The sequence below is a fragment of the Rousettus aegyptiacus genome, unplaced genomic scaffold (genome assembly GCF_014176215.1).
Source record: "Rousettus aegyptiacus isolate mRouAeg1 unplaced genomic scaffold, mRouAeg1.p scaffold_m13_p_14, whole genome shotgun sequence".
NCBI lineage: Eukaryota > Metazoa > Chordata > Mammalia > Chiroptera > Pteropodidae > Rousettus > Rousettus aegyptiacus.
Window position 1 is genome coordinate 59,405,686 of NW_023416289.1, and position 26,375 is coordinate 59,432,060.

General features: G+C 43.4%; 2 protein-coding genes across 14 annotated transcripts in view; both read right to left on the bottom strand.

Moving 5' to 3' along the window:
* Positions 1–2,255, bottom strand: part of CERS3 (ceramide synthase 3) — a 94,488-nt gene extending 92,233 nt beyond the window's left edge. Inside the window, exon 1 of the mRNA XM_016154925.2 lies at positions 2,154–2,255. Coding sequence (XP_016010411.2) covers positions 2,154–2,188 — 35 coding nt within the window. The 5' untranslated portion in view covers positions 2,189–2,255. The remainder of the gene's footprint in view (positions 1–2,153) is intronic.
* On the bottom strand, positions 1,655–26,042 carry LINS1 (lines homolog 1). Of its 13 annotated transcripts, none has more exons than XM_036232037.1 (11): positions 25,876–26,042; positions 25,172–25,211; positions 15,820–15,976; positions 14,645–15,143; positions 14,445–14,534; positions 13,421–13,562; positions 12,386–12,976; positions 11,036–11,207; positions 6,001–6,101; positions 3,023–3,141; positions 1,655–2,299 (listed from the first exon to the last, which is right to left on the bottom strand). In XM_036232037.1, exons 4-10 carry the CDS (start codon positions 15,038–15,040, stop codon positions 3,053–3,055), a joined length of 1,581 nt encoding a protein of 526 aa, XP_036087930.1. In that variant the 5' UTR covers positions 15,041–15,143; positions 15,820–15,976; positions 25,172–25,211; positions 25,876–26,042; the 3' UTR covers positions 1,655–2,299; positions 3,023–3,052. The 13 variants fall into 13 exon arrangements, with proteins under 13 accessions (XP_036087930.1, XP_036087929.1, XP_036087933.1 ...); XM_036232036.1 differs by lacking the exon at positions 1,655–2,299 and adding an exon at positions 5,346–5,448 and having other exon boundaries at positions 3,029–3,141; XM_036232039.1 differs by lacking the exons at positions 1,655–2,299; positions 6,001–6,101 and adding an exon at positions 5,346–5,448 and having other exon boundaries at positions 3,035–3,141.
* Positions 26,043–26,375: the final 333 nt, after the last annotated feature.

Below are 26,375 nucleotides of genomic sequence, written 5' to 3' on the forward strand. Positions count from 1 at the left end.
GAACCAGATCTAGACAGAACCTCAAGACATGTTTGAATTTCAAGGACAAGAGATTATTTGGGACACACCCATCAGAAATTACAGTTAACCTAGAAATAATCAAATGAGGATGGGCTCAACTTTCTCCTCCAGAACAGCGAAGGATAGAAAAAAAAAATGGAGCAAAATGGCAACTGTTTAAGAAAAGTTGTAACACAAAAAAGGATCCCCAGATAAGCCAGCATTCAGGTCAATGCCTCCTCTCCTGGGAAGGCTGCTGGCAGGCACGCCCCGGCCATCCTCCCTGGAAGTATTTACCCAGGAGGAACCAAGATCGAGATGATCTCATTGGACACACTGTGAAAGATTAAGTGATAAATATAATGGTGATAATAAAATGGGATGTGAAAGATAAAAGTAAAATTTGGAGAGGATATATAATGTGCAAAGTTTTGGGAACAGGGATTTGGTTTATGAATTCAGACGAAATGAACAAACGGCCAGAAATTCTGCTGGAGTGGGCAGGAGCGTGAAAGTGGATTAATTCTACACATAATGGAGTCTGTATTTGTGGCTTCGGTCTTGGCCTTGATAACTAGAAAAAGGAATTTTCAAACGTATTTTTGGAAAGCATAAAAAGATAATGATTTGTATCATTTAAGAATGTGAGATTTACAATAGCCATGATAATGGAGGCAATCTAGTTGTCCATCAATGGATGAATGGATAAAGAAGAGGTGGTACTTGTATACAACAGACTATTATTACTCAGCCATAAACAAACAAAATTAAAAGAATGAAATCCTGCAATCTGCAATAACATGGATGGACCTAGAGGGTATTGTGCTGAGTGGAGCAAGACAGAGAAAGATATGATTTGGCTTACATATGGACTCTAAAAAACAAAACAAATGAACAAATGAAACAGAAATGAACTCATAGTTATAGAGAACGTTTTGAGGGTTGCCAGATGGGAGGGGGATAAGGGTTAGTGAGAAAGGGGAAGGGATTAAGAAGTATAAATTGGTAGTTACGAAACAGTCATGGGGATGTAAAGTATTGCATAAGGAATACCGAATAACAATGTACTATGTCATTTGGGTACTAGACTTATTGGGGTGATCACTTCATAAGTTATATAAATGTCTAATAACTATGCTGTATACCTGGAACTAATATAATATTATATGCAAAAAAAGAATTATAGGAAAGTATGATGACATTTCATCAAACGGCAAATAGCAATAAATAAAAATTATTTTAAAAATTAAGTACTGAAAAAAAAAGTACGAGTTTTCCAAAATAACTACAAATTACTAACAACCTATCTGCAACGCAAGAGAAAACAAAGAAAATACCAAGAAAGAATAAACTAAAATGGCGGGTATGTGATTTAAGAAAAATCACTCATAAGGTTAAAACTGTGTATGCTATCGTTCAATAAAAAGAAATAACTTTTAGATTATTAAAAGGGAAAAAGTTTATGATTGTGTTTATAATATAATATCCATTTACTTATTATCCGCTGGTTATACTTGAGCAAAACCAAAGAAATCACTCCAAAAGGTTTAGATTAAAAGCCGTGTAATGCGTCTGGGGAACCTCAAACTGCAGTCAGGTATGGTCCTAATGTCTTTTTTTTAAAGATGCCACCGTGGTTTTCTTCACCAGGTAGTTCAGGACTCAAGTAGCACGGGCAGGGCAGACGGTACGGACGGCGCAGGAATGAGAGTGTCATGTTCTAGACATCGCTGTTGCGAATGGCATGCGGCCGCGTTTGAGCTCAGCCTCCCACGGCGGGCATGTCACCACTGACCTGTGACAGCTGGAATGCCACGTCTTCCTGAAGACGGGCCTTTCCCACCCACCCCGACAGGCTATTAAGGAACTAAATAAGCACTGCTGTTTACTCTGCGTGATGCCGTTTAAAGAGAAGCTTCTGATGAAATTCCAGTGGCTTCTCTCTTCACGCCAGGGAGCAGTCGTGGGTAAGGCCCACTTCCGGATCTGCTGATGAGCCGACTCATTTTGCCCATACAGATCTTTCAGGGAGCTGGGTTGTTCGTGGTTACCCCTAAATGTTACTCTGATTCCACACTTCATTTGTGATAAAACTCACCCGCGGAGTGGAAAAACTGTTGGCAATTAATTTTATTGACCAGGAATAAAATTACCTTGCCTTCCATGTAATCGTCCAGTCGTTCAACATGCATATTAACGGCGACACAGTTCAGAGGGCACATGGCACGTTCAAGCGAAGATGCTGTGTGACACCAAAAACGATTCACTTGTCAACAATCTAGAATGGAAAATCTTTTTACTGAAAAAAAAAAAAAAAAAAGCAGAATCAGGAAAAAAAAAACTCATAAGAGAACCGACAGTCAAAAGTCCAATTCCATGTTAACTAGCAGGCTATACTACTCTTTTATGTTTTACAGAAACAAACAAAAACACAAACGAAAACACCCAGAAATTTAGAGATAGACAATCTCTAAATTCAGGTACAAGGAAACCTGCCCTTACTTATTATAATTTATTGAATAACTTAAAAAACAGAGTCTTAATGATCCTAAAGGTGTTGCTGGTGTGGTCACTCGTGGGTCTCAAGGGAGAAGTGTGTCCGACGGGAGGCTTAACACACACACACACGCTGTCATGAGGCCACTGACCATCTCCCAAGCGCCCCTCCTGGAAAACATCTTTAAGGTGAACCCGTGTTTCAAACTCTGCGGCTTTCAACGATTAGGTGGACTGCAGTCTCAAAGCAGACTGAAAACATTGGAACCTTTCTCACGGAACAGGAAGTCAGACCCTGATCATATTTTATTCCCCAGTTCTAAATAGCAGAGAACTGTAATTTCTTAGAAAACAAATCAAAAATCCCCAAAAGGAAAAATGCAAGCAACAACCCAGGGTTTACACAAATATATATTTTATCCAACATAGTAACTATACTCCAGTTTAGTTAAACGACTTGGTAAAGCGTGATGTCAACAGCAAATTTAGTAGATTACCGTTTTTTTCTATATCTTAAAAAATTTACCAGTGAGCTTCGTAATGAGGATCCATGATGTTAACTTTGATTAAGGCTTCCATCCGCTTTGCTCAGCTCCGCCTTTCTTAGAATCATCAGAAACCTCAGAATTGGTTTGCTAGTCTGACCTATGATCACAGTCAGAAAAAAAGGTATTTTATCAACCACAGTTTTCAAAAGGGCATTAAATAAAGCGAGACGACTCTACACACGATGTCGCAAAGGACGAGACCAATTAAAGTTCAGTATGTAGGTCAAGTTTCCAAACACCTGGGCTGTTTGGGTTCGCTGAATGCAGCCAGGTGGGGTGTGTGCTTCGAGGGTGGCCCACGTGCTTCGAGAAGAGGCGGGGGGAGCAGCAGCAGGACAGGCCGGAGACCGAAGTGCTTGGCGACCTACGCGCTGCCTGGGTGATGGTGATGATTGTGGGTATAGTTTCCGGCACCTCGTTTACAGAGTGTGCTACATAACATCCCCGTGTTCAGATAATAGAGAATGAAAATGAGTTGGAAGCCGTGGCCTGTGGTCCCCAACCCTTCCTCTCCCATGAGCACTTGCGTCTAACTCAAATCGCTCTCTCAGATGTCACCCACGGCTCCCAAAGGGTCAAAACACTCAGTGGCTTCTTTTCAGAGACACTAAGCTCCGATACATTTTCCTTCTCAAAACCCGACCTGACCTCTCAGCTTCCTCCCAGCATTTCTCATTCTCCCGCCTCTGAAATTTCACTTTTCTTCCTCTCCTATCCGGAACCTTTTTCCTCTCAAGGTCAAGGCGACCCTACCTTCTCCGGGGATTGTCTTAGTCCCTGCATGCGAATGACTCTATGTGTTTCTCTGATGCTGTCCTTATTTTCCACGCAAGATTTCTATCTACCGGCTGGACAGACATGGGCCCGTGACAGTGCCTAAGCGATGAAAACCGATGACAGTTTTCAGGTGAAAACGGAACTCTTTATTCCTCGCAAGATTTCTTACTTCCCTGTTTCCTTAAAAAGCAGTAGCCGTGCAAATGAAAAACAGCTCAGGTCCATCCTCTCCCTCCTTTCAAAAATGTGTTTTATTTTTTCCCCTCAGTTATATGCGTGAGTGTCGTTTAAAGACTCAGAAGAGTCTTTCGGTTCTGGAAGTCCCTTGACTTTCTTTAGTCCTTTCTCCTCTGCTTACTCTCCTCTCCCTTCGTTATTCTGATCACCCCACATTTTCATACCGTTTCTATTTTCCAATTTCTTTGTCCTACTGCCATACCATCTAGAATTCCTCAACTTAATTTTCCTACATTTCCATTGACTTTTTAATTTCTGCTGCCGTACATACGAGGTTCCTTTTCCCCACTGAATATGTTTAATGTGTCCTTTATAACCGATGATCTCTGAGTGTATCAGAGACTAACTCCCTCCTTGCCTCATCTCGTCTCATTTGTTTTGGCCTCTGTGTCAGAGATTTCTCCAGAAGCCTGATGGTCCCCAGCTGCTTGCTCACATGTAGTTGGGCACAGACATGCCAGTTAACTCTATGCACATGGGTGAGGCTTGCAACTCCGGGCTCCACAGGATGGGCATGTGGCTGAGTAACTCATTTGGGGAAATCCCAGTTTCCTCTTGGGTTGGTCAGAGTCCCCAGAAAAGTCTCTTCCAGTGCCCTGGGGGAAAGTCTGGAGACAGTGGCGGTTCTCAACTCTCGGCGTGTTACATGTCCAATTGACACCATCTTTAGTGTGTTACGCCTGCCCTCAGCCCTGCCTGGAGCCTCCCGAAGGGGAGGATGTGGCTTTCTCGGGTTGCTCGGTCCTCGTGTGTGTCTCGCTGCTCCCGACCTGGGCTCCTTTCCTCTGTCTGGGTGCGTCTCTGGAGAGCGAGCCCCTGAGGCATTCAGCCAGAAGGCCCTGCGCCCCCTCGTCCGCCCCACTGCCCAGGGGCACTTCCGTGAGACTCCTTCCAACCTTGCTACCTGTCTGCCTCGCCACTATGCTGCCACTGCAGTCACCTCCTTCAAACGCAAAAACAGCCATTTACTCAAAACCTCACGGGCTCTCCACCACCTACGGCACGGCTCAAACTCCTGAGCACGACACCCAAGGTCTTGGGTGCTCAGACCCCAAAACACATTTCTGGTGTGACTTCTCACTGCACCACGCGCCACACATATCCAAACCTGCAACAATGTTAGTTTGAATGGTGCACACGTTATCACGCCGTCTTGAAGACAGGTAATCAGTTCTGGGGAGGTAGGAACCACACTGCCTGGATCCGATTCTCTGTCCCTACCAGCTGGGTGGTGATGGGGAGGTGACTTAACCTGTCACCTGTGTCACGGGGGTCGTTAACAGTTACCTGCCCTCAGTCGCCCTCATTGAGGATCCCCGGAGCGCCCAGGGCGGCACCTGGCACGCAGGAAGTGTGACATACGGCCATCTGCCCCAGGAGATTGTGACATCTGTGGAGGGGGATCTTGTCTCATTCATTCGGTACTTGTGATAGACTTACGACACCACAGGCACGATGCCAGTCGCCAGGGCGACGTGAGAAGGGTTTGGCAAACGGAGACTCGTGCTACAGGAAAGGGCACCGTGACGACTCACAGGGAGAATGGGATTTCATGGTCCAGAACAGACGGCGAAGGCCTCCCAGCCGCAGCGTGGAAGAGGGGCCCTGGTGAACGGCTATGGAAGACGACCGAGGAGGTGGGGCCCCGACAGTGGGTGGGGAGAACCACGGGCCAGAGCAGCAGGTTGGGGCCCATTGTACAAGGTCCTGCATAACCTGTTTGAGTCTAGTTTGTCTCAACCCGTTTGCCGATTTCACCATCCTCGCACCCTGGAAGTCCCAGAGACAAATTCGAGGAGTTTAATAGCTGAAATGCAGCCACCCGACAATTATTTTGAAAATACATTAGAACACACTCCCAAATAACGTTGAAGCCAGACACAAGAAAGCATACTGATTCCATTTATAGAAAACGTAAAACCAGGCAATACAAGATAGTTACCTTTACGGGTGGGTAGTGGTGCGGAAGGGGCCCCATGGGGACTTCCGGGGTGCCAGTGAGGCTGATGCTTGGTCTGCGTACTGGGTCCACAGGTACGTAGTCTGTGAAAATTCACCAAGCTGTGAGACGTACACTCACACGTGTTACCCTGCTCTGCTACAGTTTAAAACAGTAAATCAGTCTTATTACACTTTGTGCTTACACGGATGCACATACGTTTGAACTTGGAGAAGGGGTGGAGTTACAGAGTTACAGACCTGGCAAAGATCCCTAGTTTTGTGCTTCTTCAGGGACTAACTCAGAACGCCTCTCGGGTACTCTGAATGGCCACAGATAGTTACAACACAGACAGCGTCGCTCACCTTTGCCTACAGCGGGGCTTTCTGAGTGTGGTGAACTGACTTACACCTGAGGGCAGGTTACCTGTGGAGACTCTGAAGTACCAAAGCTCAGCATCCACTGCCTTGCCCTCATTTTAGATAGAACGAGGGGTCGATGGTTCTTTATTAACCTTATGGAGAAACGAGGATCAAAGACACATCCGTACAAGCATGACTTTTAATGCATTCGACATTTTTGCGCCCCTAGGAACATCGAGAATCACGGTTGTTACAGTGTTTTTCTCAAAAAAAACAAAAAAATAATTTTCACTATAAAAAAAAAAAAGAGTATGTACCTAGTTAAAAACAAATAAAAGTAAAAAAGATTTATGAGGTCAAATCTACTTCGGATCTATTTCCCAAGGCAACCACGCTTAGGACTTTCTCGTATAGTCTTACAAAATACTTTCCAAACACACAAAAACATATATAAATGTTACTCTTGTGCTGCCTCCTTTTCTTAAACAGGTGGAAGCCCAGGCTGGTTTTCGCTGCAGACGTGAGTTCCGTAAACATGGACACAGCGCCTCCTTTCCACGTGTACACAGTGTTCCACGGAGTTCATGTTAACCATCTAAGCAGATAGTTCTCGTTTTTTGCTTCTGCAAAGTGGCACTGACCGTCCTTGAATAGATATCCTTCAACACACTTTTTAATTTATGTATAAACTAACCCAATAAATACCAATTGCCACCAAAGTTTCTGACCTCAGTGTTTCCATTTGGCTGACGTTAGCATCTCATTGTTGCCTTAAGTCAGCAACCCTCTACTTAGTTCCACGGATCTTTCCATAGCTACCCGAATGGGTACCACCAGCCTGTTTCAATTCCCGCCGTCTTTAATATCTGGTAGGGTGCCTTCCTCATGTTTCTCTTCAAAAGCATCATTTACAACAAATTTTTAAGGACAACGCTTCAGATTTTTAAATAGGAAAATGGCAATGATTAAAAAAACCTTTTAAAAAAGATTAGCCCATTCATAGACCATATACATACATATATACATATAGAGCTAATTACCTCTTTAAAAAACCTACTAAGATTACTATTTTTTCATGTATCATATTACATGTAAATAACTCAGGAGGAAATAACAATTGTAGCATATTAGTGTCCCCCAAAATTCATGTCCACGCAGAACCCGTGAATGTGACATCATCTGGAAATAGGGTCCTTGGGGATATAATCAAGTTAAGATGAGCTCATGCTGTATGCCACCGGGCACGAGTCCAACGATTGGTGCCTTTTTAAGAGGGAAACTGGATACAGATACACACACGGGGGAAGCAGATCTCACACGACAAGCGACTGGGGTGAGGCAGCTGCAGATCAAGGCACACCGGAGGTCGCCGGCCGCCAGGAGCTAGGAAGAGGCGACGGTGGGCTCGCTCCTGCAGTCTGGAGGAAAAGCATGGCGTGTTAACACTTTGATGTTGGACTTCTTCTAGCCTCCAGAACCGTGAGACAATTTCTGTTGTTTCTAGCCACCAGTTTGTGGTAATTTGTTATAGCATCGTTAACAAAATCGATACAGTAACCATCCCAAATTTCTGCACTGTTTGAACTACGGTAAATTTCAAGTGGTGTGAAACTGTATCAAGTGGTTCCTTATTTGTTCTCTCTTTCAATCGCTGAGCTGCCTCCAACAGGCAAAAAGAAAGACAATTTGGAAAACTCTTTGAAGGTTTTCGTCTGTTTGTTTTACTATTATCTCATCAGGCACGATTTACATTGGGGAAAAACAGTTTCTGGAAATAAATTGCCACTGTTTTACAAAGGATTCATAGTTTTATTATACATCGCCTCAATCTGTTTTAACAACTTCATTAGTGCCGTTGGATTATATGGAAAAAGACTTTTCTTCTGCAAACGGTGAATGGCACCTTGTAGCTCTTCGAAGCATGTTACGGTTCGGTAAGCTGTTCCCACTTTGGAGTCAGTATCATTTGGTACTACGTCACAATCGACAGAGAAGGGAGGAGGATTAGATTCTTTTGGAACCAGAGGTCTTGACTGAAGCTCTGGGCTAAGTTCTTTTTGATCCATACTTGTTCCAACGGTGTCCTGAATTTTCTTCACTGCTTCTTGGTATAAAGATGTCCGTTTATTATTTGCTGAACATGGATCTTTGGATTCTACTTCAGAATTATCAGAGCTGTCATAATCTACCAGACTTTGAGAAGCTAGAGGAAGAGAATGACCATCAGCCTGGAGTGTGGCCTGGGTCTCCTTGGACATCACGACCTGGCTGGGTGGTTCAGAAGGAGCATCAGAAGGCCACGAGACCGAGGCACGAGCGTTCCTGGGACCGCCACGTGCAGCCCAAGGACTGGGCTCTGTTCGGTTGCTGCTTCTGTCATGGACAAGTGAGGAGACACCATCACAGATGTTCATGCCATCGTTAGATTTAGTTACATCGACATACTTGCAAATGGTGAAAAATTGATACCAGTCTTTCTGCAGTAATTTTAAATATCTAACAAAATATTCAAGAAAACAGGTTTCTGATGAAATCAAAAAGTCAAGAAGAACGGTAGCATCGAACCCTACATTTTTTAGAAAGAATAGGAAAATACAGTGTGGATTATAGCCATTTTCATGTGTGTGATGGTCCCATATTTCTTTTTCTTGGGTCAAGCTTTCAGGAGCTTCACATTCTCTGAAAATAGAGATAATGGAGACCCCCAGATGAATGACTTTTACAAAAAGGAGTTTTGGCAGATATAACATACATATACAGTAAATTCACCTGCTGGATTACTTTCTAATCTATGCATTAGAAAAAACCCCCAAACTTTCGAACTAATCTCTTTTTCCACAAACTCTCTATAAATCAGACTCAATAAAATAAACAAAATCCACTGATTTTGGTAGTTCCAGTTTTTATCTGCCCAACAGAAGTACTCCGCCTTCCATCTCTTGGCATCAAAGTGCTGCATTCCTACAGGTAAATACTAACTCCCTGCAGTGAGGTCGGGATGGATCCTAACATCCGTCCTTCCCTTCACACTCTCCTGACCGGTGGGCACGTGACCCAGACTGACCAATCAGAGTCTCCACGTTCCTGGACATGGTGATCGGTTCGGCCATGAATACGCGACCCAATTAGATCTCCCCTAGGAATCTGCTGGAATGATTGAAGACTGTCACTATAAGGCTGCTGTAGTCTGACACTGCTGGGGACCCTGCCCGAGAATGAATTCAGAGCTTTACACGGAAAGAGGAATAATCAATGACATGCCTTAAATCCCTGAATGTACAGTTATGCTTAATGCCAACTTGATCCCTTAGAATTTCTAATTAAGGGCCAATAAACTCGTCTTTCTGCTTTGACTAGCGTGTGTCTATTTCTACCATTTACGGCCAAACAATCCTGACTAATACAATTACATTTAAGACAATACCTACGACACAAGCACATGCCTCTCCGGACACAGTGAACTGAAGTCAATCCAGTTAGAAATAAAAAGTGACTTTATTTCAGAGGCTTCCTATTAAATAGGAAAATTACAGTGATTAAACATATGTGCATCCGTGTAAGCACACAGTGTAATAAGTCTGATCTAATGTTTTAAACTGTAGCAGAGCAGGGTGACACGTGTGAGGGTACGTCTCACAGCTTGGTGAATTTTCACAGACAACATACCCGTGGACCCAGTAGGCAGACCAGGCATCATCCTCACTGGCACCCCGGAAGTCCCCAAGGAGTCGGCTTTGAGGATAACTGAGATTATTCTAATAGGCACGTGCATTCAGCCCGAGTTTGTATTTGACGGTTTCTGAGCCTGATTCAAATCACACGCAGGGATTCTGTGTTCTTGATTAGCACTTTTTGAAACGTGGCCCCGAACACTTACAGTCTGCAGGCGGCCACTGCCAGCAGCGTCGGCGCGCAGGTAAGAACTGGCAGCGCACGACACTACACTGATGATCGCTACGAAGAAGCCCCTTTCTCTGAAGCCGAGAAGGAAAGGGAAACAAAGCCAGGACTTTGGGGTTTTAATGAGGCAGCGGCAGAAATCGTGTACAAGGTCATCAGATGTTAACTTCGTAACCAATTACAGATATTTGCCGCAAGAAGACATCACCCCGAGGACAACTGTTTTCATAAAGCAGAAATGGAATCAGTATAAAATCAGCAACATAACTTCGTGATCGAGTTCAGATTTGCCTCAAAATGGTATCAGCCCTGGTTCAACTGCATGAAAATTGAGAACGGCTCTTTTGGATGACTTTTGAGTTTGTACTCACCTTTATAAAGGCAAAAATTAACTCGTGGAAGTTCAATACGGGAAAGTGGGTCTTAGAGGTGAAAGAGTTCTTAAACATCTATTAGATTATGATTTAGACAAGAGTATTAACCTACTCCTGATCACACAAGTAGAACAGAGACGGAGACTAAACCAGAACTCATCTCCCTGCTGCCCTAGGTCTGCCTAGCCAGTTGCATTTTCGAATGAAAACTCAAATGGAATCTCATTTTTACATAGGGCACAGTTCAAGAAAGGAACCGGAACTTATAAGGAAACCACGAGATGGTTAGGGATTTTTTTCCCTCCTAATGATGGAAAGTAAATAATAGGTCCAGCACAGTATTAAAACTGTGTTCTACTTTCCCGGCACGTGGTTGGCACACTCGCTTGACCATATACTAACCTGGTCAGTTTCAGGTAGATGCCCAGTGTCGCTCTGGCAGCCTCGACCATGTCGTCGTCTTGCTCTATGAAGACCCTACACAACCACTCGCACGGATTGTGTGTCGGCGGGGAGGGCTGGACGTGGGGCTCTAAGAAGGTCAGCAACTCGGACATGAACTTCTGTAAATCACCTTCGAAAGATGCAAATTTCAAAGAGTATGCAACAGGTTATGAATGCATTCATATCCTGTCTGTGGATGACAGTATCTAAAGAACCTCAGAGGGCACGATCATAATTCACACTTTCAAAATGTCTGCAAATTAGGGATTATTTCTACTTTGCAAATTAGGAAACTGAGCTTAAGAGGGGAAAAAGTGACTCGCAATAAAATACACTTAAAACATACGGATCATCTATTTGCTTTAACTGCCAAATAACTAATTATCTCGGAGAAATAAGTTACGTGAATTCTTGCTAAACGCATATAAATGAATGAGCAGCAGACGATGGAAATCGCTTGGCTGAATGCCATAGCTGTCTGTTACTATAGGCAAAATGCAACCAAACAAAAATAATTTTGCTTCCAAAATAACGGAAGAAAATGTTTTTGTTTAAAGCATTAAAAATAAGTACCACTATTAAGCATAAAAACCAAAAAGGTTTTGGGAAGTTTTAACTACAGTTTGGAACTCTGACTTAAATGACACATGCCACCTAGTGTTACACACGACAACTGCACAGGATTCTAATACATAGTTATTGCCAGCTAATTGATACCCAAAGCCGTTCAGGGAAGTCACTGCCTGTAATTCAAACCTTTCGCTAAAACGACAAGGTGCTTGTTTAGAGATGTTTACGCTCCATCTTTCTGATGAAGGGAGGACATGTCTTCCCCAACACCTTTCAATAGCTGTCTTAGGACCCTGAGTTAACATCCTGCAAATTACATGCAACAATTTCTTCATCAAAAAACTTCTCACATATTAGTTCAATTCGAGTCCTAATTATCAATCATCCACATTAGCAAATGCACCAACTTTATGAAGAAAAAGATGAATAAAATACTACAAATTTCCTGACATGAATTGACTTATTATATCACTTATTTTGAGAGGATTCAATAGCAACTATCATTTTTAACCTTAGTCATTAATTATGCTTATGCAAATTCAGTATAGTTCACAAAAACTGACATGTTTCTTAAGGTAATTCTTTTTTTTTTTGATGAAAATCTGATGAACTGTAACTAGGATTGCATGTAACTGAAGTTAGTGGAGTTATAGTCCTGAGATTTGATAATTATAAATAATTTCACTTTGGTAAACCTTTACCCATCACTTTGTACACAAAATGAGTCAGGAGAATTACCTTTCATTTCGTTTGCTGACGGACAATTTTGAAACTTGATTTCTAAGGATTTAACGACAAGCAAGCTCGCAGCTCTAAGGATCACGTGATCGGGAACAGAGACAGGCTCCGATCCAGGTGGAACTTCGCCACCTCCAAAGCGAGACGGTTTCCCATGGACAGACAGTGTCCTCAACAAGCCCAAGTCCACAGCCTGCAAGACAGCGTCGGCTAAGGCCAACATGTCCACATCTAAATGACGGTCTGGTGGCGTGAAGGCAGGGACAGACCCCCGACAGAGGTCTTCGCCCACTTTACAGAGAAGGCACTTTTTGATGAATATGATGAGCTTCCTTTTGACGAAAGCCTGCACAGGCCAGGTAATAACATCTAGCACGCAGGAAGGTTTCAAAAATAAAATCCTCTGGCAGGTGAACTGTGACTCCAGGTGGATTCTAGAGGCTATAAGAAGTTCAAGCAGCTCCAGGAAACATATCAAGGTGTTTACCACTTTAGTAGCATCTTGGCAGTTTCCAAAACGTTGAGAAAATAAGGAATTGTAGAAGACTTCAAAATGACTGTCAAAAGGCATCAGGAACTGCTTTAGGATTTCTGCAATTATAAAAATAGTCCTCATAAACAATGGGATACAACAGTCCTCTGCAAACACACTTTTGTAATCCAAGTTTTAGAAATGTCATTTTACAAGATGGAAAAATGGATTTGCACTGCTTACTGCTAACGTGAGCAAAGGAAGATACAGAGACTAACCAGCAAGAACCACGCTACTATCCATTTTACAAGTAACAGTACTATTGGACTATGCCAGGGATATAGAATAACGAAAAGCTTTCATTTTAATTTTTAAAAACAATGGAAAGCTTTTCATTTTTTCCTTTTAAAAAGGTCTCTTCTATCAAAAAATATAGAGTGAGAGTCTTTGGTTTTTCATACTTCAACATAGATGTCATAAAGTAAGCTTTACTCTTTGTTACAAATATAACGCTCTTGAGAACAAGATAATAATGATTATTGATGGGGGAACATAATTCATACCTGTTTTTTGTGAACATGTATCTTTAAGGATTTCTTTTATAACAACAGCAAGAGTCGAGAGGCAGTACACTATTTTATCACTTTCAGAGCATTCGAAAAGGTTTTTTTGGCAAAAAGCAACCCAGGAATTACTTAATGTTATCTGCAAGTGAGAAAAAAAAATTTTAAGGTAGTAAGTTATAATACAATTTTTTAACAGTTACAAATCACCTATTATACACAATGTAATTCTAATTCTACACGACGCTTTTTAAAAAATGTATATTTGTTAAAACGAGGACACAAATATCCTAATATTCTTTATGTCAGGAAATTCTTTATGCCTTGGAATCAAGGATCAAAAGGGAACAGGAAAATATTGGCAGTGGTTATTTATCTTTAGGTGGTGGAATGATGTACAATTTTTATTTTGTTCTTTATACTTTTTCTAATGTTCCAAATTTTCTTCTGCAAATTATACCCTTCTGTATTTGGGGGGGAAAAAGTTATTTTCAGAAAGGAACAAGCAATTATAGCTGAAAGTCAGTAGAATGTTTATAACATTCAGATATGAAAAAAATCTGATGCTCAATTTGTTCATATGTTTGTGAACATGTGAATATTCATATATTTGAGCATCAATTTATTCATATATTCATATATGCATGAGGAACAATCTTAAAACTTATTTAAACTTGTGAAAATGGTCTCTGTCTCCAGCAGAGATTCCTAAACCTTTCCCTGGAGGGGAATAAAGACCTACCTACTCTTCTGAAAACCTGAAGAGAGTTATGGACTCTCCAACTTAAAACCCATCTTTTTGGGTTAAGAGTCTGAGTTATGAGATACAACATATTGAAGACTCTAATCCTTGACACGAGTCACCATCGTATCATTGCATTCTTATACTTTTGTGGATTTACATGTTATTATGTGAGTGAACATTTTATTGATACAGACATCTGAAGGGTAAAACTAAATGCCGAACAGTAATTTTAAAGAAACTATAAAAGAAATAATGGCATAGTTCGATTACGTTTCTTACCTTTTCTTTCAATTGGAAATACAGAAGCAGGGCAAGGCATTTTGCAGCCATGTGAGACAACAATTTATCCGAGTTCTGGAACATACTGGTCTACAGGAAAACACACAGATTTACCCACAGTTGCTCAGTGTTTTCAAAACTTCCATTTTAAAAATCTAGATCTTAAAAAAAGAGATAACCCACATGAACAAACCACTTACCAATTTAGAATCCAAGTCAGATGATTTTAAGAGAATGTGAATGATCTCCCTGTATTTCTCCTTTGCATGGAACTCGGTCTCAGACAGTATTCTCGTGAGCATCACTTTGGTCACCGTTAACTGAAGGAGCAGTATTTCTCGAGCACTGCTTGTCTGAAAGCATCTCTTCAAACACACAGGAGCTACAGAGGTGGTGGCCAAATTAACAGAGCATGGCTGACACTTGTCTAGGAAACCGAGAGTGTGCGAACATTCTGAGGAAGTGGCTATAGCGTCATCTTGACCCGAAAATACTGGGTTGAGATAAAAGACATAATCTTGATTGTCATTTTCTAGTGTGGCTCCAAGAAGTACCTTCTTGTATAAGTGTTCTAAAACTTCGCAGAAATCTTTCATTTTGATTGCCAAAATATATCTTCTAAGAAGGTCTGACAATTCCAAATGGGAAACAGTAACCTTAGAAATGCGGTGAATCCCTAAGACATTTCTTCAGCAAAACCTAAAATAAGAAAAATGATTTAAACATTATAAGTGTTATATACATCATACTGTAAGGGACAGGCATCTGTTTCCACTTGGTCATTTAGTCTCTAAAGCTAAAAGTAATACCGCTTGCTTAATTTCGAGAATGAAATAGTGGTAATAGGAACACTAAGACCATAATAATGAAACGTGTTTTCCAAACAGATTTAAGACCATAAAATCATTTTAAATTTTATCACAGCCGAAATTTCGGTTTTCCTCTAACATTTTTCAACAGGCTATCAGGGTTTTGCAAGCGCTATTAACATCAGAACTGGGTGATTTTGTGTTTGGGGAGCTGTCTTTTGCATAGTAGGATGTTTAGCAGCATCCAGGTCTCTACCCACTAGACGCCAGTAGCACCCCCTTTGGGGGGCAAAATCATCCAGGTTGAGAGCCACTGAGCTACCTCAAATTGGTTAACCTTCATCTTCAACTTATACATGAAAACCTAAAGTTAGAGTGCTTGGTGGTCAGACAGTATTATGGTTATCGCTAATGAGTTTACAACTATATGATAAGGAAACCTATTTATTAATGAAAAATATAACATATTAAGAAAAAAATTATATGATAATAGAAAGGTCATAGTCATCACTTAAAACATTAAATAAAAAATTAAAAAATGCCATTGCAAGAGAAAGACAAGATACCCAGCAAAAGCGATCCTGAACTCATGCTCGTAGCTGGATGGGAATGTAGACATCTGGCTGTCCCGGAATCCTTCGATGTGATGGACCAGGACGAGTGACGGGTAAGGACACTCGGGGGCAGAGATGGCTTTTAAAAGCAGAGAACACGGCAATCAAACTGATAGAGGAAGATCAGAGAGAGGGTGTAGTTACTATAGAGAAAGCACAATAGAGAAAAGCTTAAGACTTGGGCGAAAGCAAAAAGATTATTGAATATCCTTCCGATGGAATGCTGGAGCCTTTGGGAATTATCTGATTCTACTGAGTTAGGTCTTTTCTTTGCCGTTTGACTATTTTGCCCCTCTGTAAATTATAAATGATAGCAATGCAAATAACTCTGGTCTGTAGACAATATGCAAGGGATTGTCTGGTGGAGGGACACGCCCTCCCTGCGGTGGGAATTGCTTCCATTCATAAACTCATTTCGACATTCCTTTACTCCATGTAAACTCGCGGTTCTTTTACTTTTCCTTTAAAATGACTGTGACATCTACCTGGTTCCTTTATTAACTAATGAGTTAAATACAATCGTGGATACGATTTCGTAGGAGTCATGATTTTGTCATCTTAAAATTTACCCTTTAACAAAATCCACGAACTTTCCCAACTTCTTTATAAATGCCCTATCTTCACCCTCCTTCTTCCCTGAGAAAGACCTCAGAGGGCTGTCACTTATGTTGGGTGTCACCTCTATGAAGAGGCCACGGACCTGCCCTTGGTCTGCCAACCTCCCTCTAACTTACTCAGCTTTAATGAAATTTCAGCTTCTGATCACCACTCCTCCCCCTAACAAGACGCACTGCCCTGTTTAAGTCCTCTGGTGTAGAAATAAATACTAGGAAGCCTACAGATTTCAATTTAAAGTTATAAATAAAACTTTTGGCGAGTTTTCTCCGAATCTTATTTTTAGAAACATAATCTGGTTCCATCTGACAATGGGCAACTTTACCTAAGCCCTGTGCTCGCAGGAAGCAGAAATGGTTAAGGACCGACTGCAGCCTTCTGTTTTGCAAGGAAGAGCTAACCAGGAAGGACCGTACCCCCAGATAGTGCCCACGTCCACCCTTTCTCACTGAGTCCCTTGTTTCATAAAATCCCACATTTTCTCCTCCTTCTTTGAGGTTTCCCATCGAGGACCGTTTTCCTGTTGCAATGCCCTGGATGAAATCATCTCCTTAACTGTCGCACTTTGGAAATTAGTTTTCATGTTCCACTTCCAAACCTGATTCCATTGCACCTACTTTAATGACAACATTTCTTCCCAAACTACTGGCGTTTTTATATGTCAAAACCTCCGACAATAGACTATTTTAGATTTTAACTATCATGTTCTGATCTCTATTATTATAATTTTCAGCCACAAATGGAATTATTTTTATTTCAATGCTATAGCAATAAAAATACTTATATTTCCTGTAAATCTTAACTCCTTAAATTTTACCACAAATGTGAGTAAAATTGCTACCCTCAATCATTTTTGACCTACGAAAAGGGACATTTCAAAATGATTCAACCATTTCAGCACACAAAACTAAAACGAATGGCAATAAGTAGATAAAGGAACAAGCAAACAAACATTTTAGGGAAATGAGCTGTTTTCTGTCATGGCCAGGCTTAGGTTCTTTGATAAGAGGGGTTATGAGAAATTTGGCTGAAAAGTTATAAACTTTTCAGAGATACAGATTGAAAATGACCCTTTATAGAGGAAAAACACAAAAGCATCCATTAGGGGTTAGGAATACTGGTAGGTAGGTAGGTAGGTAGTAGACATGGGCGACTGGGGAATGAATAGCCCTCCCAAAGACCTCCCTTGGGACCTCCCTAGAATGCCCACTTTATGGTTATAAATCACTCCTACATCCTGAGGCTCAAAGGAGTGAAAAGCTATACAATAGCAGCTGGTTTGGTTGGGCCACAAGCTCTTGCACAGCTAGTAGTATCCTAAGCCCTCTGTAGCCTCAGCCTCGTTAGACCATCGCTATAATATCATGCCTATACCCGGAAGTTCACGATGCTAATTATAACAGACTGAATTCTGGGTAACCGCATGCGCAGCAGGCAAAGGCTTCTAACAGCCAAAAGTCGATGAAAATGACCTCGCACGCCGATCATCTAGCACCGCCCTCGTACCCTCCAATCACGGCTCTAATATAACACAGGCCTCCCCACTTCCATGAGGCCACAGCCCTCTCTGGTGCAGCCCGTTTCTTTTGATTTATTGAAATGTACTTCAATAAATCTTACTTTTTCTAAATCTCGCTGATCTGCAATTCTTTACCGTGTCGGCGGAAAGAACAGAGGACCCCTTCAGTGGTACCGGGGCCACAACAGAGCCTAGATCACCCCAAGAGAAACAGCAGCAGGCAGGGAGCACATGGGTGAACACAGGAGGCGCTAGGCTGCTGGCATGGTGACCAAGCGTGACCCTCCAGGTCACAGTATCTTTGCGATGTTAATGCTGCCAAAGAAATCCAAACTGAAACAAATGTCTATGAGTAAGCCCCTTGGGAATCGAGAACTGCAGTTGTTTCTTTACATTTTTTCCTTAAAAAACACACACACACACACACCCAGGCTATCATAGCATTAAAGGACACATTCTAGGGGGGAAGGGGAAGCTAGGAACTTTCACCAATCACACGTTTTTTTCCTGAAGCAACTGCAACAATGGGGGGTGGAGGGGGGGCGGGGGGAGCGGGGTAGATCTCAGGCTGCGTCGCCACAGGCTGGTCTGGAGGAGGATGGAGTCTGCCGACACCAAGGTTTTAAGTGACACTAACAAAGGGTCCAGGGAAGGGTGCGCAGAATGCTGAGGAGTTCTGAAGCCAGCCAGAGTGGAGAACCGAAAGGCGTCAGTCAGTCCAGCCTGGGAAGGACACGGATATTCAGAGAGGCCTGATTAGGACAAGGGAATGGGAAGTGATTCTCTGGGTTTTTTCAGAAAATGCCGCTTGGCAAAGGAGAGTGAACTCCCACGCCAGGAGGCCCAAGGGGGAGCCCTCACAACCATGAGATATGTCCGAAGTTTCTTGTATTGATTAAATGTTATAAAGTATTTGAATTTTGCATTCCAAACCTAAGAACCATGTATGTCTCCAGATAAAAACAATGTTATTTTCCCAGCGTCTTCACATGAAATGGGCTCTCTAGGAACAATCATTGCTGAGTTTATTGAGTGCCTCTGATGTACCAGACACCATTCTGAGTGAGTAACGGTAACGTAGGGACGAGGCAAGGGAACCAAGATGTTCACTCGAGCTACATTCAGAGACTGCAATATGCTGATCAGCCCTCGGCCAGACCAGAGGAAAACTGCAGAACAAAGGAAGATTTCTGCGGGGGCTGCTGACCTCCCGTCTCCCAGACCTGTGAAAGGGATTCGCGCAAAACACTGTTTAAGGGGCGCCCCACGCAAAATAACACCGTTCACTCCCTATGGCTAAAACCACGGGGAACCTATGGATCGAAGGCTGGGAGCTGCCAGCAGGCCGTTCACACCGCATTGTCTTACTTTTTCACGCTACTTCTCTTAACTTTTCACTCCGTGTGCCACAAAGGAAAATGGGTACACAGTGCCTTTACACCGTATCTCGCAGAAGCTACAGAGTATGTGAACTGAATTCCCCAAACACTAGGGGACCCTTCCCCCGTCACTGTCTGTCCCTCCGAGTCTCTCTCAGGCTCCCTCTCTCTACCTCTGAGAGGAGACCACGCTCTGTCTATGGAGTGTCACCCCTTCTCCAAGAAACTTTCCTTCTTGACTCTAATCCCGGCGTGCGCCTGAATTCTCTCTTGCGCTCAGCCATGAACCTTCTTGGCATGGGCCTGAGCACCCTGCTGCTCGGGGAGATTGGCTCTGTCCTGCATCACTAGCTTCTCGACAACAGCGTGAGGTGGATGCTTACTTATCACACCCATTTTACAGGTAAGACAACTGAGGCGCAAAGAGATTCGGTTATAGAGCTAGTTAAGTGGCAGAGTCAGGCTATGAACCCAGAGTCTAATTTCAGAGCGTGTGGCTACCTCATCTACACCGCTGCACGAATCGGGGTGTGTGTGGGGGGGAGGAAGGGGGAGGGAAGGGTGCTCTTTCAGATCCGGGAACTACTCCTTCAGTTTACCTTCTGGCCTAGAGCAGGCAAGAGCCTGGAGCCTGGGTCCAGAGTTAAATGGCTCCGCCACATCGGGGCCACCATGGGGCCTGTTACCTGCTAAGCCTCAGTCTCCTTTGATGTGCAAGGGGCACGGGACAGTTCCCAGGTCACGGGGTGCGGGTAGGGTTAAGTTCAATGTGACTGTCCTTGTACCAGTCTGCAGTGAACATCGGCCAGTGCTTCCTGGCCCCAGCTGGACTTGTTCACAATGACGACGCCTAGAACCCGCCCTGTGCGCTTCTGCCGCTGCCCTTCTATTTGTGGTGTGAAGTGGCTTCAAAAAAAAATGAATGAACATGATTTATTCGAGAATAAGCGATCCTCCTGCCCCACGGTTGAGGAGGTGGCAAGTTAAGACGGGCACAAATATAAAAAACTAGTTACCAGAATCTCATGATTGTTTTCATTGTGATGCAACTGTCGTATAACATTATAATGGTTTCCGGTGTACAGTACAATGAGCAGGCATTCACACATACTCCATATGATCACTGTGGTAAGTCTACTTAATATCCATCACCACGCAGTTTCAAATAAGTTTTTTGTGTGTGATGAGAACTTTGAAGATCTGTTCTCTTAAGAACTTTCGAACGGGTGCACCGTATTAACCGTAACCACCACGCTGTACGTCACCCTATGACTCCTGCACGCTGTCACCGGAAGTCTGCGCCTTTGCTCTTTCACTTCCCTGCTCCTCCCCCCGTCCCGCCCCCATCTCTGATGAACACCAATCTATTCTTTGTACCGACAAGCTTGGTGGAATTTTTGTTTTTTCCCTTTATCCATTCATCCTCTGATGGTCACTTAAGTTGTTTCCATATTCTAGTTATTGTCAATAACGCTGCAATGCTAGTTTTGATAGGAAATGCGGTCAGCACCTGCTAACAGACACTGGGCCTCTGACAGGAGGGGCGGGGAGCAGTCCCGAAGATGGGAAACTGCAGACGAGGTCGCATTCGTCCCAGCAGCTTGACAGCTTGACTAGGGTCATCCTAGTTGGCATTTAATTGGCCCGGACACAGGAGTGTCCTACTGCTGAACAAACATGTGAGGAGCCTGTATTGGTTTTAGACAAGTAACGAAGTGGTTTTGGTCTCAGAAGCCTGGAACAGCCGAAGGACGGCAGAAAACACCCACACGTATCTTTCCAAGATAATGCTATTAGACGATCCCTGCAGAGACAAACTGTTTTACACAGGACAGACTAAAGCTGGACGTTAGAATCGGGGCATTTTGGTACCAGAGAAAATCTGAGATGATCTTGACCGGTGGTTCTCAAACTCTTGCTTCAGAATCCCATGGAAGGCTTGTTGGAACATGACAGCTGGGCCCACCCTCCAAGACTGAGATTCGGTGGGTCTCGGGAGGGCCCAAGTATCGGACTGGGAACTATACTTTGAACTACTGACCAATCTATTTGATTTTACTGATAAGGAATCTGAGTTCATTGGGTTTACCATGCTAATGCTAAGAATTTTTTTATAATGGAAGATGTCTAGTGTATCAACATAAAAACTAAAACCTTTCTACCTTTAGTTGCTAAAACATGGCTCTACATTTTCAGCGATGCTTCAGAATGAAATCTTTCTTCACTCATTCCAATCTATGTCCCTTTCCCTCTTCCTCTCACCCCGCCCACCAAACAAACAACAAACAAACAAACAAAAAACCCACCGCTAGTGGCAGGGCAGCGTTTAAGTAACGTCTGTCTATAAATGTGACAATAGTACCAACTAGATTTTACTGAACTCCTGAATTTTAAATACTGTGCACACAGATTTGATTTTCAGTTGAAAAATAAAGTTATCTACCCCACCTTAGCAAAGTAGCAAATACTAAAAGATTTGTGAAAGTACAAGGCTTTTATGGTGAAAACATTTATATAATGCAAGTAAGAAAATGCCAACACTTCTTTATGTAATCACTTGGAAAGGTTCCTTCCTGACTCTGGACCTTGATTCGATGCTGTTCCCTCTGCCTAGAAAGCTCTTCCAACTTTTCCTTTTGCTTTAAACTTAAATATGATTTTCTATGTCAATAAACTGGACAACCTAGAAAGAAAGAAAGAAATTCCTAGAAACATATAATCTCCCAAAACTGAATCATGAAGAAACAGAAAATCTGATTACTGCTAAGACAGATTACTACTAAGGAGACTGAATCAGGAGTCAAAAACCTCCCAACACTCAAAAGCCCAGGACCAGATGGCTTCCGTGTGAAATCTACCAAACGTCTGAAGAAGAAATGATACCAATCCCTCTCGAACTCTTCCAAAAAACGGAAGAGGAGGGAACACTTTGGAACTCATTTTACGAGGTCAGCATTGCTCTGCTACCAAAAGCAGACAAAGACACCAGAAGAAAAGATAATTGCGAAAAACTAAGATTTGATCTACCATGTGATCCAGCAATCCCTCTACTGGATATTTACCCTCAAAACTTGAAAACCCATATCCGAAAAGAGATTTGCACACTGATGTTCATTGCAGCATTATTCACAGTGGCCAGGACATGGAAGCAAACAAAGTGTCTTACGATAGATGATTGGCTAAAGGAGCCGTGGCACATATATGCAATGGAATATGACTCAGCATAAGAGATGAAATAATGCCATTTGCAACGACATGGATGGACCTCGAGATAATCAAGCTAAGCGAAATAAGTCAGACAGAAAAAAATGAAAATCGCATGATATCACTTATATGTGGGATCTAAACCTAAAATCAACAAATGAGTAGGACAAACAGAGACTCATGGACATGGACTATAGGCTAGTGGTTTCCAGAGGACTATAGACTACTGGTTACTAGTGCAGTGGGGGAGGAGGGGAGAGGTAGACAGGGTAAAGGGGGTCAAATATAGAGTCTAGGAGGAAAGTAAAGTGGATCAAATAAATGGTAGCTGAAGGAAACTGGACTCTTGGTGATAAACACACAATACAGATATCGAATGATAACGTACCCCTGAAAATTATATAATTGCATTAACCAATGTTACCCCACAAAACTCAATTAAAAATTTTTTTTAAAAAGAAAAGAAAATTACAGGCCATTATCTCGATGGATATAGATGCAAAAATCCTCAACAAAATTTCAGCAAATCAAATTCAGCGGCACATTAAAAGGATTATACACCATGATCAAGTGGGATTTAGTCCAGGGACATCAGGATGGTTCAACATGTGCAAATCTGTGACCGTGATACACCACATTCACAAAACGAAGGATGAAAATCATGTGATCAGCCCCACAGAGGCGGAAAAAGCAAATGACAAAATTCGACATCCATTTATGATAAGAACTCTCAACAAAGGCCATATATGATAAAACCCCAGCTAACGTCATACTCGATAGTGAAAAACTGAAAGCTTTTCACCTAAGATCAGGAACAAGACAAAGGATTCCATTCTCGTCATGTTTACTGAACAGAGTACTGGACGTCCTAGCTAGGGCAATTAGGCAAGAAAAACAAAAGGCATTCAAATCAAAAAGAAGTAAAACTGTTATATGTGGACGATATATTATACATAAAAAATGCTAAAGACTTCACCAAAAAAACCTGTTAGAATTAAACAAATTCAGTAGTTTCAGGATATGAACTCAATACACAAAAATCCATTACGCTCATACTGAATATAAGAAACAAATTTAAAAAATGATCTTATTTACTTACAATTGCATCAAAAAGAATAAAATACCTATGAATAAATTAAACCAAGGAGGTGAAAGACCCACATAGACCCAGATTTTAATGAAACAAATGAAGAAGACACAAATAAATGGAAAGATATTCCATGCTCATAGATTGGAGGAGTCACTATTTTCTAGGTGGCCAGTCCACCCAAAGCGATCTACAGATTCAGTGCAATCCCTATCAAAATTCCAATGGCATTTTCCACAGAAATAGAGCAAACAATCCTGAAATTTCTATGGAATCACAAGAGACCCTGAAGAGCCACAGGAAGGCTATTAGTTCTTTTTGAGAAAGAACAAAGCTGGAGGCATCAAGTTTCTCAATCACACGTTATATTCCAATGTTCTGGTAATCTTCACGCTAACAATTTCAGAATCCAGTCAGGGGCTAGGTCTCTTCTGGACACCATAGTCCAGTATCTAAACACCATCAGAGAGCTCCACGTGGCGGTCCCACAAGGCATGATCAGCACAAACTCAACTCATTCTATGGCCTCTTAAACTCATTTTCTCCTACACTCCCCATATCTCAGTATATAGCATCAGAATGTCCTAGTCATCCAAGCTGGAAACCTAGCCATCTTCCTGGACCTTCCTGCTCCCGACTCCTCTCCATCCTCACTTCCCCTACTGCAGTATGTACCATGTCTACCCTGGACAACTGCCACAGATTCCTTGCACAGTAGTTGTTTCTTGGCTCACCCTACACTCACTTCCTTCCGAGAACCTTCCAGGCTTTCTTTGAGTTCTCCGGAAATGCTATGTTCTTTAAGGATTCCCAGGCCTTGCTCGGCCCATTCTTTCTCACTAAATTATACTCGATTTCTTCCCTCCCACTCTCAACTTTCGACTTGGGAACCTCAAGCTTCTGGGAAGCCTTCCATACATCCAAGTCAGGTTTGGGGACCCTGCCAAAAGCTCTCTCGGCCTATACCACGGTATTTATCCCTCTGCGCTGTTCACAGCTGTTTTCTAGTTTGGTTCATACTTGATTATAAACTTCCTTGGGCAGGACTGAGCTGTCTGCCTACAAATAGCTCACGAGGAAGGCACCAAAACGAGCATTCCTGAATAAACGAATGATGGTGTAAAAGACAATATCAGGGTGAATTGAAACTGTCGTGGCCCCCATCTACCACAAAACACCTTGACATATTTTATTCCACAAAAGCCGTTAATAAATGGAAGTTACTTCTTTTATATAATTAGGTAGGCCTTCCTTTGAAGACACTGGTGGCAGCCAGATGTCTGTTGTATTGGGTGACTTAGTCTTGCCTGGACAGTAGCCTTCCATATGCACAGCGACCCCGCTCCCAGCCACAATCTTCTCCTTTGAGCAGTCAGTCAGTGATCTTTTCCCCAGCATAAATAAGACACTATAACTTCCTGGCGATGGCCTACAAGGTCCTGTAAGATCTGTAGCCTGTCCCCCACCTCCAACCCCACTATCAATTATTCTCCATCTTACCCTCTCGGCTTGAGTCCGCTGGCCTTCTTTCTTGCAGTTCCTATAAAAAGCAAAGGTTTCAGCATGGGAGGCTTTGTTCTTTCGACGCTCTCTGCCTGCAAAATCCCCCCAACCCCAGATCTTTGCATGGCCGGCTCCTCCTCATTCAGATCTCCGCTCAAATGTCACTTCCTTGGAGACCTGTCCTGACTACCTAGCTACATGAGCCATTCCATCCCAGTCAAACTCGATCCCATTATTCCGCCTGATTTTTTTCCCCCACATAACCTACCCTGCTCCGTTAATTTTGTGTTTTTGTCTCCCCTGTCTAAAATGAAAGGTCCCCGAGTTCAATAGCATCTATCTATCTTTTCACTGTTGTCTCCCTAACGGCTAGTACAGTGGCTGGCTGACCAGTAAACATTTGCTAAACGGATAAACACACTTAGTAAATATGTCCACCTCGCCTGTTTTCCTCTCTCTTTCCCCCTTCACTCCCAGGAATCCGTGAGGGTCGCCATCCCGGTAGGAGAGCCCTTGAAGCGTCACCATTATCTCAAAGACAGTCCTCTCGAGGCGACGCAGCCCAGCCCGGTTCGCAACGGGGCCTCGGGGACCGAAAGACAAGCCAAGGACCCGGCACTGGCGGCTGAGCAGCGCCGCGGGACGGCGCGACAAGGCGCCCCCCTCTCTCTTCACCTCTCGAGCACTGCCGCCGCCCCCACCTCGGAACCCTCAGGCCGGCGTCTCCGTCGGCGGCGCACACGCCTCCGCCTCCGCCGCCGCGCAGCTCCGCGGCCGCTCCCAGCTCCCTGCCGGGTACCCGGCTCCACACACTCCGCCTCGCCGCCGCCGCTCGAGCGACCCCCGGCTCCCTCCCGGCCGCCGTAGTTCACGGAAAGTCCAAGCCGGCCCCGCCTCCCGCATGCGCCGAGGCCCCATTCAGCGTGCGGCGTCGCCTAGCAACGGCGTCGAGTCCCTCCGCCGGGGGCGGGGCGTCGGAAGCCGCGGCGGGGAAGCCGAGGGGGAAGTGAGCAAGGCCAATCGGCGACGAGTCCCAGACTTGATCGGCACGCCTCCTGCCACTGTCGCGAATGCGCAGGCGGCTTTACGGCAGGCGAGGGGTGGGGGCCGCTCGGGGTGAGGAGGGGAGAAGGAAGCAACCAACCAACCAGGCCGCCCCCACCCCCCGCCCCCACCCACCCCGGACCTGGTTTACGGCTCC

Bases quoted from the DNA above. Each gene is read 5' to 3' on its own strand.
- LINS1 (XM_016154922.2), bottom strand. From the start codon at position 15,040: ATGAAAGATTTCTGCGAAGTTTTAGAACACTTATACAAGAAGGTACTT. The intron at 11,208-12,385 runs GTAATTCTCCTG...CATCTTTCGAAG, and splicing joins GTCAGCAAACGAAATGAAAG to GTGATTTACAGAAGTTCATG. The intron at 9,039-11,035 runs GTTAGTATATGG...CTCTATTTTCAG, and splicing joins ATCTACCTGAAACTGACCAG to AGAATGTGAAGCTCCTGAAA.